The following is a 15284-nucleotide window of genomic DNA, read 5'->3' as shown; positions in this document are numbered from 1 at the left end:
TGAAGAGACTTTGCCTGTGTCTCAATATGTGGTCTATATTTGAAAATGTCCCATGTGCACTTGTGAAGAATGTATTTTCTGTAGCTTTTGGGTTACATGTTCTGAAGATGTGAATTAGGTACATCTGATCTAGTGATTCATTTAGGATTGCTCTTACTTTGGTGATTTTTTTTGTCTAGAGGATTTATCCAGTGATGCCTACAGGATATTAAAGTCCGTTACTATACTGGCATTACTGTCATCCCTTGATATCGTCCAGAAGAGAAATCATTGGATAATCTAATAGGAGATCCCTTGTATGTAAGTCTCCATCTCTCTCTTGCAGCCTGTAAGATTCTCTCTTTGTCCTGAACATTTGCCATGGTAATTATGATGTGTCTTGGTGTGGGTCTTTTTGGGTTCACCTTGTTTGGGACTCTCTGGGCTTATGTGACTTTTTTCTTCGCCACCTCAGGTAAGTTTTCTGATATTTCTTCGAATAGGTTTTCTAATCCTTGTTCATCTTTCTGTTGTTCTGGCACCCCTATTATTCGTATGTTGTTTCGCGTTGCATGTTGTCCCAAAGCTCCCTTAGGCTCTCCTCCTGTCTTTTAATTTTTTTCTCCCATTGCAGTACATTTTGGGTGTGTTTTGCTTCCTTGTCTTCTAATTCACTAATTCGGTCCTCCGCTTCTCCTAGTCTACTGTTGATACTTTCAATGGTGTTTTTTATTGCAGCTATATCACTCTTCATTTCTTCTTGGGTCTTACTTAAGTTGTTGATTTTTTCATCTGATTCTTCTAGCTTCTTCCGTATGGTATTGATTTTTTCATCTGTTTCTTCTTGCTTCTTGCATAGGTAGTTTACTTTTTCATCTTTTTCTTCTTGCTTCTTGCAGAAGTTGTTGATTTTTTCCTCCATCCAGTTTATGCACTCTAGGACCCTTATTCTGTATTGTTTTTCTGTTATGTTGCATGCCTCTGTATTACTTAGCTGCTTTTCTGGAGAGTCCTCCTTCTCTTTCCTTTGGGGGTTTCTTTGTCTAACCATGTTTGATCTCACTGACATATCTAGACGTTGAGTCGTTCAGTGGCTTCTCCCTGGGTGGCAGTGACTCCTTGGTATGTGGTTGCTCTTCGGGCAGTTGCGGTAGCAGCTGCCCTTCAGTTGGCAGCAGCTCCTCTGGTGGGTGCTGTTCACAGCTGTGGTGGCTCTTCTGGCTGGTGGGGGGAGGTTTCACTTACAGCTGCTGTTCCTCAGCAGAGGGTGTGGTGCTCAGGAGGCTGCTGTTGTTTGGATCTGCTGCGTTGATTTAAAGGCACAAAATACAACACAACAAGGCACCACGTACCAGGCACTAAACACAAATATATTCATGATATTAATAACCCCAATTAAAGGTGACCACCCGAATTAAGAGAATTAGGGGATAAGGAAGAAGGAAGAGAAAAAGATAAAAGAGAAAAAAGAAAAGAAAAGTAGGGACCAAAAAAAGGAGTGCAAAAATGAAATTGGGAAAAAGGAGGGGGGAAAATAAAAGCGAGAAAAGAAAAGAAAAGAGTGAAAAGAGAGAATGAAGTGGAAGAGAGGAAGAGACTTTTTATATGAGGAGAATACTCCTATAGAACCACCACTAATCCCAACAAATTCCAGCCACAGCTCCCTGGAGATGAATGCAAACTAGAAACAACCAATAATATAACGATGAAAATAGAATGGAGAACACTAATCCCAAAATAAAATAAAGAGAAAATAAAATGGCACTTTAAAAATGGTAAAATGGTAGCAGTAATAATACTGGTTAAAAATAAGAAGGTAGTAATTAAAAGGGTAAAATCAGGTGATGGAAAAAAGAAGAAAAAAATTGGTTTCTTAGTTAAAAGGTGAAAAAAGAAGAGAAAAAAAATTGCAGTAGTGAAGGTCCTTCGGTTCTTCTATTCTTTAGTGTGGCTCGCCTTAGACCTGCCAGGTATTCAGGAGAGTGTTGAGTTTCCCTGAGATACACTGTTCCTCTGTGTTGTAAACCACAGTCCTTATTTTAAAGCAGGCCGTATTTGTTTCCCAGACTGCCTTATTTTGTGTTTAGCAAAGAGTCAGTTTGTGGGTCAGCCTCTGGGTGGCAGTGTTCTGGGGTTGGCCTCTGAGGCTATATGGCTTCTCGCACTTAAAACTGATTTGGGGAGGTCAACTATCCAGAGCTGATTCCTTAATAGTTACCCACTCTCCCTGATGTCTTTTGATTGGAGCATTTATTCCATTTATGTTTAAGTTTATTATTGATAGGTACTAGTTTGTTTCCATATTTATTGTTTATGCCTGTGTTCCTTCTTCCCTTTTTAAAAAAAATATATTTTATTGATCTTTTACAGAGAGGAAAGGAGAGGGATAGAGAGCCAGAAACATCGATGAGAGAGAAACATCGATCAGCTGCCTCCTGCACAATCCCCACTGGGGATGTGCCCGCAACCAGGTACATGCCCTTGACCGGAATTGAACCTAGGACCCTTGAGTCTGCAGGCTGACACTCTATCCACTTAGCCAAACTGGTTAGGGCTCCTTCTTCCCTTTTTCTTTTTTCTTTTTACAAGAAGTCTCTTTAGCATTTCTTTTATTGCTGGCTTGGTACTGATAAACCCTTTTAGCCTTTTTTGTCTGTGAAGCTCCTGCTTTCCCTTTTGATTTTAAATGACCGCCTTGTTTGTTAGAGTATTTTTGGATTTAATCCCTTGCTTTGCATCACTTTGTATACTTCATTCCATTCCCTTCTGGCCTGATGTGTTTCTGTTGAGCAATCATTTGATAATCTAATGGTCCCTTGTAGGTAACTCTGTTTCTCGATTGCAGCCTTTAAAATTCTTTCTTTATGATTAACATTTGCCATTGTATTGGACATAAGACACTGGGGGGTAGGGGAGGCCTGGGGATTGTCTAGGGCAGGGGGAAAAAAGGAGACATATGTAATACTCTTTGTAATACTTTAAGCAATAAAAAAAATAAAACATAAAAAAAACCATTTGCCATTGTAACTTTGACTATTCTTGGTGTGAGTCTTTGGGGTTCATTTTATTTGAGACTCTCTGTACTTGTGTGACTTTTTTCTTTCCCAAATCAATGAAGTTTTCTGTCATTGTCTCTTCACATAAGTTTTCTACCCCTTGCTCCTATTTTTGTCCTTCTAACACCCCTATTGTACGTATGTTGCTTTGTTTCATGTTGTCCCAAAAATCCCTTTGGCTCTCCTGCTTTCTGATTTTTTTCTCCAATTGCTGTTCAGATTTCCTGCCCTGTCTTCTAACCTGCTAATTCGATCCTCCACTTCTGGTTTACTATTGAAACCTTCTGTTGTGTTTTTTATTGTAGCTTTATCATTATTCATTTCCTCTTGATTCTTACTTGCGTTGTTCATTTTCTCATCCAACTGATTTAGTACCTCCATTACCCTTATTCTGAATTCTTTTCCTGACATATTGCATACCTCCTTTTCATTTAGTTCCTTTTCTGGAGATTTCTCCTTTTCTTTTCTCTGGGACTTGTTTGTTTGTCTCCCCATTTATGCTCTCACCAAATGGTCCAGGTGCCTAGTTGCATGGGGAAATGTGGCTTATACAGGGCTTTGCAGGATGGTCACACACTTGGTACCTCACCAGAGGGCCAGGATACCTATTCTTGTGAAGGGTCCAGTTGCCAAATCATACTCGGGACCTGTGGCTGAAGCAGCAGGCTTGGTGGGAAGGTCACACACTCCAGGCCTCATGTTTGTGGAGCCCCGGTGGCAAGTCATGCAAAAGGTCCAGTCACCAAGTCATGCATGGGGTCTGTGGATGAAGTGGCTGGCTTGGTAGTAGCATAATGCACTCCAGGGTCTTACTGGGGGACCCAGGTGCTCAGGTGCACAAAGGGTTCTGTCACTGAGTCATGCACTGGGCCTTTGCTGAAGCAAAAGGTTGGTGGGACAGGAGTGCACTCCAGGACTCACAGGAGCCTGCAGCCAAGGAGACGGAAGTTCTGGTGTCTGTGGGTGTGCAGATGAGATAGCAGGTCTTTGGCTAGAGTGGCTGTAGTGTCCAGGATTGTGTTTCAAGCCAGCCTTGGTGGTGGTGAGGTTGGGCTACTAGTCACAGCAGTTCTCCTCTTCAAGGTGGTGTGGTTTCTGTGCCAGAGCCATCTTCCCCTGCAGTGCTCTGCAGTGCTTGCAGTGGTAGAAGGGACTCCTCATGTAGTAGAGCCAGGTCTGCCAGCCCCTGAGATTTTTGCAAGGTCTAACTGTCCCTCACTCACACATACACACACACACAAACCACATGTCCACACACTCCCCTTTCACTCCCTCACTCACTCACTCACTCACACTTTCTACCACACTGCTGTCCTGCCAGCCACCACCTTGACTCCAGTCCTCACTTTCTTGTGGCGCACTAGGTTGTTCCAGTTTGCCCCTCCCCCATGTCAAGCAGGGGTGGATTACTGTGGATCACATAGTCTGTGCTCTCTGGTGGCCTGGAGTGAGGCATGCACTGGGTTCTTCCAGGGGTGGAAGACTGTCCTAGGAGCACGGGGTAGAGTCGGAGCTCTTCTGTGGCCCTGAGTGAAGCACTTGCTGCATTGCTCTGGGTCTCCCCTCCCAGGTCTGGGGTGGATTATGGGCAGGTTGCTTTGAGTCACACAATCTGTGCTCTTCTGTGGCCCGGAGTGAAGCACACACTGGGTTACTCTGGGTTGCCCCAGCAGCAGGTCCTAGGGCTCAGGGAGGAGTGGGTGCTTGGTGGCTCTGGGTTGAACTAGCCAGCACATTTCTGGGGCCAGGGGTGGGGGTGGAGCACAAGTTTCCCACTGGCTTGCATTCACTGCAGGATCCTGGACCCATATCCAGGACACTGGGTCCCAGTAGGCTGGTGAGGAGGCCTGGTGCAGGAGATCACGCTGGCAAGTGCTAACCTCATATGTCTGGGAGCCTGCTGGGAGGTACTGCGCCACTCACTGCTGGGACATAGTGGTGGTTCCATGTGGGTTATGGCTGGCAAGTGGTGTTCTCTAGGCATCCTCTGCCATTTCTTATAGAAAATTGTCTCTTCAACTGTGTCTAATTTGTTAATTCATGGTTGATGTTCTCTGATTTAGTTGCTTTTCTGGCCTGGCCCCAGGAGGAAGTGCACAACACTTCTGCCTATTCAACCACCATTTTTTCCCACTTTCTTTTAGTATTTTTCTCATTTATGAAATTACATTCTTCATTTCTGACTGGTTCTTTTTAATGGTTTCTATGTCCTATTACATGCTTTTGTAGTTCTCGTTAAGTTCCTTGTAGTTCTCACCATGTTCCTTGAGCATCCTTATAACCATTACTTTGAAATCAATGTCTGATAAATTGCTGTGCTGCATTTCTTTTAGCTTTTTTTTCTGGAGATTTCTCCTGTTCTTTCATCTAGAGCAGTGGTTCTCAACCTTCTGGCCCTTTAAATACAGTTCCTCATGTTGTGACCCAACAGTAAAATTATTTTCATTGCTACTTCATAACTGTAATGTTGCTACTGTTATGAATCGTAATGTAAATATCTGATATGCAGGATGGTCTTAGGCGACCCCTGTGAAAGGGTCATTCGACTGCCAAAGGGGTCGCTACCCACAGGTTGAGAACCACTGATTTAGAGCATGTATGCTTTTCTCCTCATTTTGGCTGCTAGTTTTTGGTTGTTTCTATGTATTCGGTAGATCTGTTCTGTCTCACTGTCTTAGTTGGTTGGCCTTATGTACTTTGTGTCTTGTGGGATCCACTGGAGCAGTCTCCTTGATCACTGGAGCTGTATGCTGCAGTAATATCCATTGTGTAGTTTATGTGAGCCCTCCTGCTGTAGTTGAGTCTTGATTGCTATTGGCCTGTTTATGCATAAGTCTGACCCTCAGGCTCACTGACTGTGAGGATCAACTCTGACCACTGTGTTCCGACTGCAGTGTAGGTGCTTATCACATGAAGTGGAATTCCCCTCATCCGGGTTTGGTACCTGCCCACATCTTCTTTTGAATATGCTGCTTGTGAAGCTTATTAGATCCTGCTCTGATGTTATGTGAAGGTGTCTACTTGGTCTGTTGGTTCTGGGGACTCTTGGGAGGGACTGTGTTGCAGATCAATATCAGATACTGCCTGTCACTGGCCCTAGCCTTTCTCTTTGGAGCAGTTTCTAAATGATTTCTTCTGTAAATCCTTGTTTATAAGACTTCTGTTTACCCTGTCTTGGTTGGTAATTCAGGCTGATTATTTTATATTTAAGTTGTAATTCCAGTTGTGTCTGGGTAGAAGGTGAGTATCACTTCCACCTATTCTCCTGCTATCATGAATATCAAAAAAGAGACTTTTAATAACTTGTTACTATCTAGAACTTTTCTTTTACTTTTAAAAAATATTTTATTGGTTTAAAAGGGGAAGGGAGAGGGAAAGAGAAATAGAAATGTCAATGATGAGGGACAATCATTGATCAGCTGCCTTCCACACACCCCTCCTGGGGATCCAGCCAGCACCCTGGGCATGTGCCCCGACCAGGAATCAAATAATTACCTCCTGGTTCATAGATTGATGCTCAACTACTGAGCAACACCAGCTGGGCCAACAAAACTTTTTTTACCATTAAAAATAATTTATTTTGGAGAAACCAAGATGGCGGCATATGTAAACACCTATACTTGCTGCCTCTCACAACCACATCAAAATTACAACTAAAAGGCAGAACAACTACCACCCAAAACCATGGGAAAGCTGGCTCAGTGGAAGTTCCACAACTGGAGAGGTGAAGAAAGCACATTAAGACTGGTAAGAGGTGTGGCGGCACGGAAAGTGCTGGCACCTGGATGTACTGCTCTTTTAATCGGGAGGGAGATACAAGCTCTGCTTGCTCTGAAATCCAGTTCTGGGTGAGACTCTGGGGGACCCAGACACGTATGGGGAGAAACTGGACTGCCTGGCATCGGGATAGGAACGCGAAGGTGGCTTTCTCTCAGAGGTGCTCTCAGTGATCACTGTTCCTGCATAGGGGCATGGAATGTGGAGACCCGGGGACCTCTCCAATGCAGGGCTGACTGGCAGCCATTGCTGTTTGCTCCACCCTGGTGGTTCCCAGAGACCCTGTCCCACCCACTTTACAATCCCACCCAAGCTGTGCGCATTGGCTTTTGCCTATAAATAGCCTGTCCTTTCTCTGCCTAAAACCTGTCAAATTGCAGCTGGGTCAGAGAGCCCCAGAGCTTCCAAAAGAAGGCTCAAGTCCTGGCAACAGCAGCCTGCCTTGCTTCACAGTGGGCCTTGTCTGAGCACTTCCAAACCTCATACAAAGAGGAGGAATCTGCAGTTGTCTCTGATTCTCCTGCTGGGCAACCCCAGACAGTGGCTGACCTTGTACCTCCTTGGAGATCCAAGAGCCAGTGTACCCAGTGGTCAGAGTGAGACCATGCAATTTTACAACTCTTCACAACCATAAGTGACACACTCAAGGGGAAGACTCAGTGAGCACCAAAGCCCCACTGAATCAAGTCCTGCCCCATACGGGTGTCTCCTGTGCAATAGATCTTCCAATATAGACCCAGCTGGTCATCACATCAATTGTCCTGGAGGTCAATTCCTCCCAGTGATACCAACAGCAATCAAGGGTTAACTACAATGAGACTGTGCAAACAGCCCACAAAGATGTGCATCAAGAGTGTTCACCTCCGGTTACTGGGGAGGATAAACCACTGGGCCCTATAGGACACCTACCACACAAGGCCACTCTATCAAATCAAGGAGACTTAGTAGCTACCCAGTACATAGAAACAAACACAGGGAAGCAGCGAAAATGCAGAGACAACGAAACAAGTCACAAATGAAAGAAATGGATGAAAGCAAAATACTGGATATAGAGTTTATAAGGTTACTCAAGAATCTTCTAGAAACCTCCAAGAAATTTAGTGAGACCCTTAAGGATATGAAAAAAGACCTATCAGAAATTAAGCATACACTGACTGAAATAAAGAATAATATACAGAGATCCAACATCAGACTAGAGGATTCCAAGAATAAAGTTAAAGATTTGAAATATGAAGAAGCACAAAACACCCAACTGGAAAAGCAAAAAGCAAAAAGAATCCAAAAATATGAAGATAGTGTAAGGAGCCTCTGGGACAACTTCAAGTGTACCAACATCCGAATTATGGGGGTGCAGAAAGAAGAGACAGAGCAAGATATTGAAAACCTATTTGAAGAAATAATGACAGAAAACTTTCCCTACCTGGTGATAGAAATTGACTTACAAGTCCAGGAAGCGCAGAGAACCCCAAACAAGAGGAATCCAAAGAGGACCACACCAAGACACATCATAATTAAAATGCCAAGGGTAAAAGACAAAGAGAGAATCTTAAAAGCGGCAAGAAAAAAGCAGTTAGTTACTTATAAGGGAGTACTCATACGAATGTCAGCTGATTTCTCAACAAAAAACTATACAGGCCAGAAGGAAGTGGCAAGAAATATTCAAAGTGATGAATACCAAGAACCTACAACCAAGATTACTCTATCCAGCAAAGCTATCATTTAGAATTGAAGGTCAGATAAAGAGCTTCACAGACAAAAAAAAGCTAAAGGAGTTCATGACCACTAAACCAGTATTATATGAAATGCTGAAGGGTATTCTCTAAGAAGAGGAAGAAGAAGAAAAAGGTAAAGAGAAAAAATATGAACAACAAAGTGACAACAAATACATATCTATCAACAAGTGAACCTAAAAATCAAATGAATAAAAAACCTGATGAACAGAACAGACTGGTGAATGTAATAGAATTAGGGGCATGGAAATGGAGCAGACTGACAATTCTTAGGGGGAAGGGGTTGTCGGGGGTGCGGGAAGAGATTGGACAAAGAGTTTACACCTATGGACGAGGTTAGTGGGGGAGTGGAGGGAAGGCCTGGAGTGGGGTGGGAACCGGGTGGAGGAGAGCTAGGGGGAGAAAAAAGAGGAACATCTGTAATAATCTGAACAATAAAGATTAAAACAATAATTTATTTTTTCTTCAATTTAAAGTAATAAATGATTTTTGTATGAAATTCAGAAAAATCACAAAAAAGACAATAAAAATGGTATACTAGTTAGAAGGTAAATTGTTAAATAACTAAAAGATAGTTTGGTAATATGTATCAAAGGCCTTATAATTTTGTATATTTTGTGGCCTGGCATACCACTTTTTGAAATTTATTGTAAAGAATTCATAACAAATAATTAATTTTCTCCAGCCAAAGAAAACCATATTTTTTTGAAGCTTAGTCACATTTATTTTTGTGTGTGTTAAATAGTTATTATTGCCTCTGTTTTACTGTTGGATAACTTTAGAATGACAGAGTCTGATTTTCCAAAGTAATTTTTTAAACTATCAAGTTGCAGATATGAGACTTAAACCCAGAAAATATGAACAGAGGTCCTTCTCTTTTTTCACATTTACCTACACTTTGGCCCAGACAGAAGACAGCTTTAAGGTCTGTGTTACTTTGGAAAATTGTTGGAATATCTTTTGCAAGATTAGCAAGGTATGGTGCAGACATGGCAAGAAGCTTCATACCAGAGTACAAATTATTGAAATCGTGAGAATATCCAAATTTCTACTTATTTTCAAAATTAGACTATCCAGATAATCTCGCAAGCAGTCTCATCCAGATCCTACAAAAGTGTCACCTATGAAAAATACTCAAAACTTAATGACAAGCATAGTTATTCATAGTTATTAGGGTCCTGTCAGTAAGACATCACACATCAGAAGGTAATATCATATTGTAGTATACAGGGTACAAGTCTTGGAGTACAGTGAACTGGGTTTGGGCTTAGTTTTGCTACTTACTGGTTGAGTGCATGTAACAATGCTCAAGTTACTTAATATAAGTTTTATTTTACTTATAAAACAAAATGACCTATCATGCAGAGTTATAAAGATTGAGATAAAAGCCAGATAGCTAGTTGAGATAATTCTCCAGAGAAAGTTATATGCCAAATAGGTAAGTGAGCTTCAGGATAGGTAACAAATCTCTTCTTCTCAATGATTATTGTTGTTTTTAATTTTTTTTTGTGAACCTTGGGAAATAAATACTTGCTTCTCACTTCTGCTTCCAGTTTCATTTATCCTATACAGACAAGGAGCGCTATGAAAATGAAGAGAGACCTGATGTCCAAAAGCAGATCCTCATTGATATTGCCAAGAAGCTACCAGTTTACACAAGGACTGGAAGTGGAGGTCAGTTCATCCAAAGTCAACCAGAGAGGCAGATCAGCAAGTGTCTCAGAAAGTCTAAGTCATATATATCCTTAGGCCAGCCCCTTTTTTTCTCTTCTCTTCTGAAAAACAATATGGAGTCTTTCTCGGCATTTTATTATAAAAAATTTCAAAATTTTATCCAAGATGGAAGAATTATACAATAAAAATTTGTATGCCCACCACTACAGTCCACTACTAACATTGAACTATACTGATTTATCAAACACCTGTTCACAAACTCATTCCTCTATCCATCATTCATAAAGCTTAATTATTTTTGGTGCATTTAAATGTAAGTAGAAGATATCAGTACATATTTAAATTAAATATTTTGTAATTCTTTTGAGGATGAAATATACATATAAAAACAAGCACAAATCATAAATGTACCATTAAGCATTTCCACAAATGTACACACTCGTGTAACCAAAATCTCTATAAATATTACCATACTCCAGAATGTTCTTTCATGCTCCTTTTCACTAAATACAGCCACTATTATGATATTTTTTCCTCCATATATTAGTTTTATCTGCTCGAGAATTTTATATAAATAAATATATACCGTATTTACTATTTTGTCTGCCTTATTGTATTCAGCATAATGCCTTTGGGACTTACATTGCTGTGTATTTTATTGCCGAGTAATATTTCATTGTGTGAATATTTCATAGTTTATTTATCTATTTACACATTAATGCACATTTGGGTTGTTTCTGCTGCTTAGATATTGTGAGTTAATCTGCTGAGAACATTCTTGTACAAGTATTTGTGGAGAGGTATGCCTTCATTTTTCCTGGGTAAATATCTACTGTGGAGTTTTACTGTTAGGTTTTATATGCATGACTAGAATTATACTAGCTGAACTAATTGTTTGCTTTTTCAAATTTGAAAAATAAGGCTCTTTTGACAAAAAGATTTTGTTTCAAAACTTTAGGAAGTGTACTTTAGTTATTTATGTTCATTTATCATTTACTTAATAAATATTTATTAAGATCCTATATGACAATGGGGGAAATTTTAATATGGTCTGAGTATTAGATTATATTAAGGACTTGCTGTTAATTTTGTTAGAGCATTAATGTCATATGGTGATTATAATTTTTAAGCAAAATCTTAAGGCATACTAATATCTTCTGAAAAGAAGACAGACTCAAAATTATACTTTCAGATAGTAGAAAACAGAATTATGTGATAAAGCAGTGATTACAAAGAAGAGGCATATTGGATGTACTGGGTTCAGGTTTATATTTTGTCTGATCTCTGTGTCTGTTAAAACTTTGCATTTGTTACTAATCTTTAACAATTAGAATATTACTAAGTGAAAATCCAGATTTTTAGCTTCTCTTGAAAACTCAAACAATCTGCATTTCTGCATGCAGAAATTAGCTGAAGCTGAGAAGTAAATGTCTTTAAATAGGGCATGGATTATCAGGTTCTCCCACAGTCTCCAACTAGCTGCTTCACTCACTATTCCCTATTTCCTGGACCCTTGAAGCTTTTTTTTGCAGCCCCTGTGATAGATAGTAATATCAGGCTTCTCTAAATAAATGTCATTTGATCTGAGACTTGAAGATAAAAAGCAAGTGAAAATACAAAACACCCTGGGACAGGAGCAAACTTACATTAATAGGAGAAAAGACAGATAATCAGTGTAACTGGAGTATTGTAGTAGGAGAGTGGCACAAGTTAAAAATGAAGAGGTAGCCTAAGGCCAGATGATGCAGGCCATGGTAAGGAGTTCGGATTTTTTTCTAAGGGTGTTGAAAATCCATTGAAGGCTTTAAGTATAAAGTGATATGATCTGATTTTCATTTTAACTGATCAACTGGCTCTTTTGTAGAAAATATACTGTGAGTGGAGGAGGGACAATAATGAAAGAATGAGTAAATAGGCAGCAGTTATTGTAATCATTCATGTGAAAGATGATGGTGGCTTACACTGGGCAGTGACATTAACCATATCTTTAAAAAATCAGGCTAGGGAAAGAAATAAAAGGCGTCCAAATTGGGAATGAAGAAATAAAAGTGTCACTTTGACAGATGACATGATTCTTTATATATAAAACCCTAAAGACTCCACCAAAAAAATTAGAAACAATAAACAAATATTGTAAAGTAGCAGGATACAAAACTCAATGTACAAAAATCCCCTGCATTCCTATATACTAGCAATGACATTTCAGTAAAAGATATGGAAAAGAATTCCTTTTGCAATTGCAAAATAAATAAATAAAATACAAAGGAAGTGAAGGACTTATCTACTGAAAAATACAAAGCATTATTAAAAGAGATGGAAAAAGACAAAATGAAATGGAAAGACTTTCTGTGCTCATGGATTAGAAAAATCAACATAACTAAATGTCCATATTACCCAAAGCAATATACAGACTTTATACAATCCCATTAAAACCTCAATGACATTTTAAGAATAAATAGAACAAAAAATCATCAGATTTATATAGAACTACAAAAGGAACTAAAGAGACAAAGCAATCCTCAGAAAAAAAAAGCTGAAGGTATCACACTACCTGCCATAAAATTATACTACAGAATAAACATAATTTTAAAAAAAAACATGGTATTGGCAGTAAAATAGATACACAGACCAAAGAACAGAATTGAGATCCCAGAAATAAAACCACATGTATATGGACAAATAAATTTTAGACAAATGAATCAAAAACCTACAATGAAGAAAGGAAAGCCCCTTCAATAAATGGTACTGGGAAAATTGAAAAGTCACATGCAAAAGAATAAAACTAGAGTAGAGTTTGTGCCATGTTCAAAAATTTATTCAAAATGGATCAAACACCTAAGTATAAGATCAGAAACAATACATTACATAGAAGAAAATGTACATATTAAACTTATGAGCCTTGGTCTTAGAAAATAGTTTATGAATTTGTCCCCAAAGGCAAGGGGAATAAAAGGAAAAATAAATGAATGAGACTATATCAAACTAAAAGCTTCTGCACAGCAAAGGAAATTGCCAATGAAACAAAAAAGCAACAACCAAATGGGAGAAGATATTTGCAAACAACAGCTCTGACAAGGCTTTAATATCCAAATTATATAAAGGACTCATACAACTCAACACCAAACATACAATCCTATTAAAAAATGAATACATTTAAAGGAGTTAAAAGACTTGTACTTGGAAAACTAAAGGACATTCAAAAAAGAAATAGAGGAAGATACAAACAAATAGTGTATATCATGTTAATAGATTGGAAGAACTAACATCATTAAAGTGTCTATACTACCCAAAGAAATATGATTCAAAGCAATCCTTATTAAAATACCAATGCCATACTTCACAGAGTTAGAACAAATACTCCAAAAATGTATATGGAACCATAAAAGACCCCAGATAGCTGCAGCTATCTTGAGAAAAAAGAATGATTAGAAGGGATCACAATACTAAATATCAAACTATACTACAAAGCCATTACAACAAAAAATAGCCAGGTATGGGGCATAAGAACAGGCATATAGACCAATGGATCAGAACACAGACCCCAGAAATTGACCCACACCATTGTGGTCAATTAATATTTGACAAAGGAGGCAAGAACATACAATGGAGTAAAGACAAATGGTGTTGGGAAAACTGGAAAGACACATGAAACGAGGCCACCAACTTGTCCCATACACAAGAATAAACTCAAGGTAGGTAAAAGACTTAAATGTACGGCATGAAACCATAAAAATCTTAGAAGAAAACATAAGCAGTAAAATCTCATACATCTTATGTGACAATACATTTATGGATACATCTCCTAGGGCAGAGGAAACTAAGGAGAAAATAAACAAATGGGACTACATGAAAATAAAAAGCTTCTGCACAGCAAAAGAAACCACCATCAAATTGAAAAGGGAACCCACTGAATGGGAAAACGTATTTGCCAATGATACATCTGATAAGGGATTTATATCCCAAATATATAAATTACTCATACAACTCAACAAAAAGAAGACAAGCAATCCAATTTAAAAAATGGGCAGAAGACCTGAATAGACATTTCTCCAAAGAGTACATACTAATGACCAAGAGACACATGAAAAAATGATCGAAGTCACTGATCATCAGAGAGATGCAAATTAAAATGACAATGAGATATCACCTCACACCTGTCAGAATGGCTATCATCAGAAAAATCAACAGACAACAAGTGCTAGCCAGGATGTGGAGAAAAGGGAGCACAAGTTCCCTGCTGGTGGAAATGCAGATTGGTGCAGCCACTATGGACAGCAGTATGGAGTTTCCTTTAAAAGTTAAAAATGGAATTTCCATTTGACCCAGTGACCCCACTTCTGGGAATATATCCTAAAAACCCCAAAACACTATCAGAAAGAATATATGCCCTCCTATGTTCATAGCAGCATTATTTTCAATAGCTAAGAATTGCCATTATTTTCAATAGCTAAGAGTTCCAATCAGTAGATGAATGGATAAAAAAGCTGTGGGACATTTACACTACGGAATACTATGCAGCTGTGAAAAATAGGGATCTCTTCCCCTTTGGGACAGCATGGATGGATCTGGAGAATATTATCCTATGTGAAATAAGTCAAACTGAGAAAGGGAAATATCACATGATCTCACCTATTTGTGGAATTGAATGAACAAAAGGAATATACCAACAAAATAAGACCTGAAGCAGGGAGGCATGGAACAGACTGACATACCTCAATGTGGGGTGGGGAGGGTGGGTAAGAAGTGATAAACCAAAGAACTTATATACTTATATGCATAGCCCATGGACACGGGCAGTAGATGGTGAAGACATAGGGGAGTGGGTAGGGGCTGGGAGAAGGAGGTGAAAGGAGGAGTAAATGGGAGATATCTGTAATACTATCAATAATACAAATGTATATTTTTAAAAAATAGAGGGGAAAAAAAGGACAGAGGATCTGAACAGACACTTCTCCCAAGAAGACAAATGGCCAATGGATATGTGAAAAGATGCTCAACTTGGTTAGCTATTATAGAACTGCAAATCAAAACTACAATGACATACCACCTCACACTGGTTAGAATGCCT

At 39.2% G+C, this 15284-nt stretch overlaps 1 protein-coding gene across 2 annotated transcripts in view; it reads left to right on the top strand.

Moving 5' to 3' along the window:
- Positions 1 to 15284, top strand: part of ZDHHC15 (zinc finger DHHC-type palmitoyltransferase 15) — a 384007-nt gene that overhangs the window by 163426 nt on the left and 205297 nt on the right. For both annotated transcript variants that reach the window (XM_059679681.1, XM_059679680.1), the window contains exon 4: positions 10096 to 10216. In XM_059679681.1, the coding sequence (XP_059535664.1) occupies positions 10096 to 10216 (121 nt within the window). The remainder of the gene's footprint in view (positions 1 to 10095; positions 10217 to 15284) is intronic.

This window comes from Myotis daubentonii, chromosome X (assembly GCF_963259705.1).
Source record: "Myotis daubentonii chromosome X, mMyoDau2.1, whole genome shotgun sequence".
In the NCBI taxonomy this organism is placed as follows: domain Eukaryota; kingdom Metazoa; phylum Chordata; class Mammalia; order Chiroptera; family Vespertilionidae; genus Myotis; species Myotis daubentonii.
The sequence above is the reverse complement of the archived record's forward strand: the minus strand, read 5'-3'. Positions and strand labels throughout refer to the sequence as shown.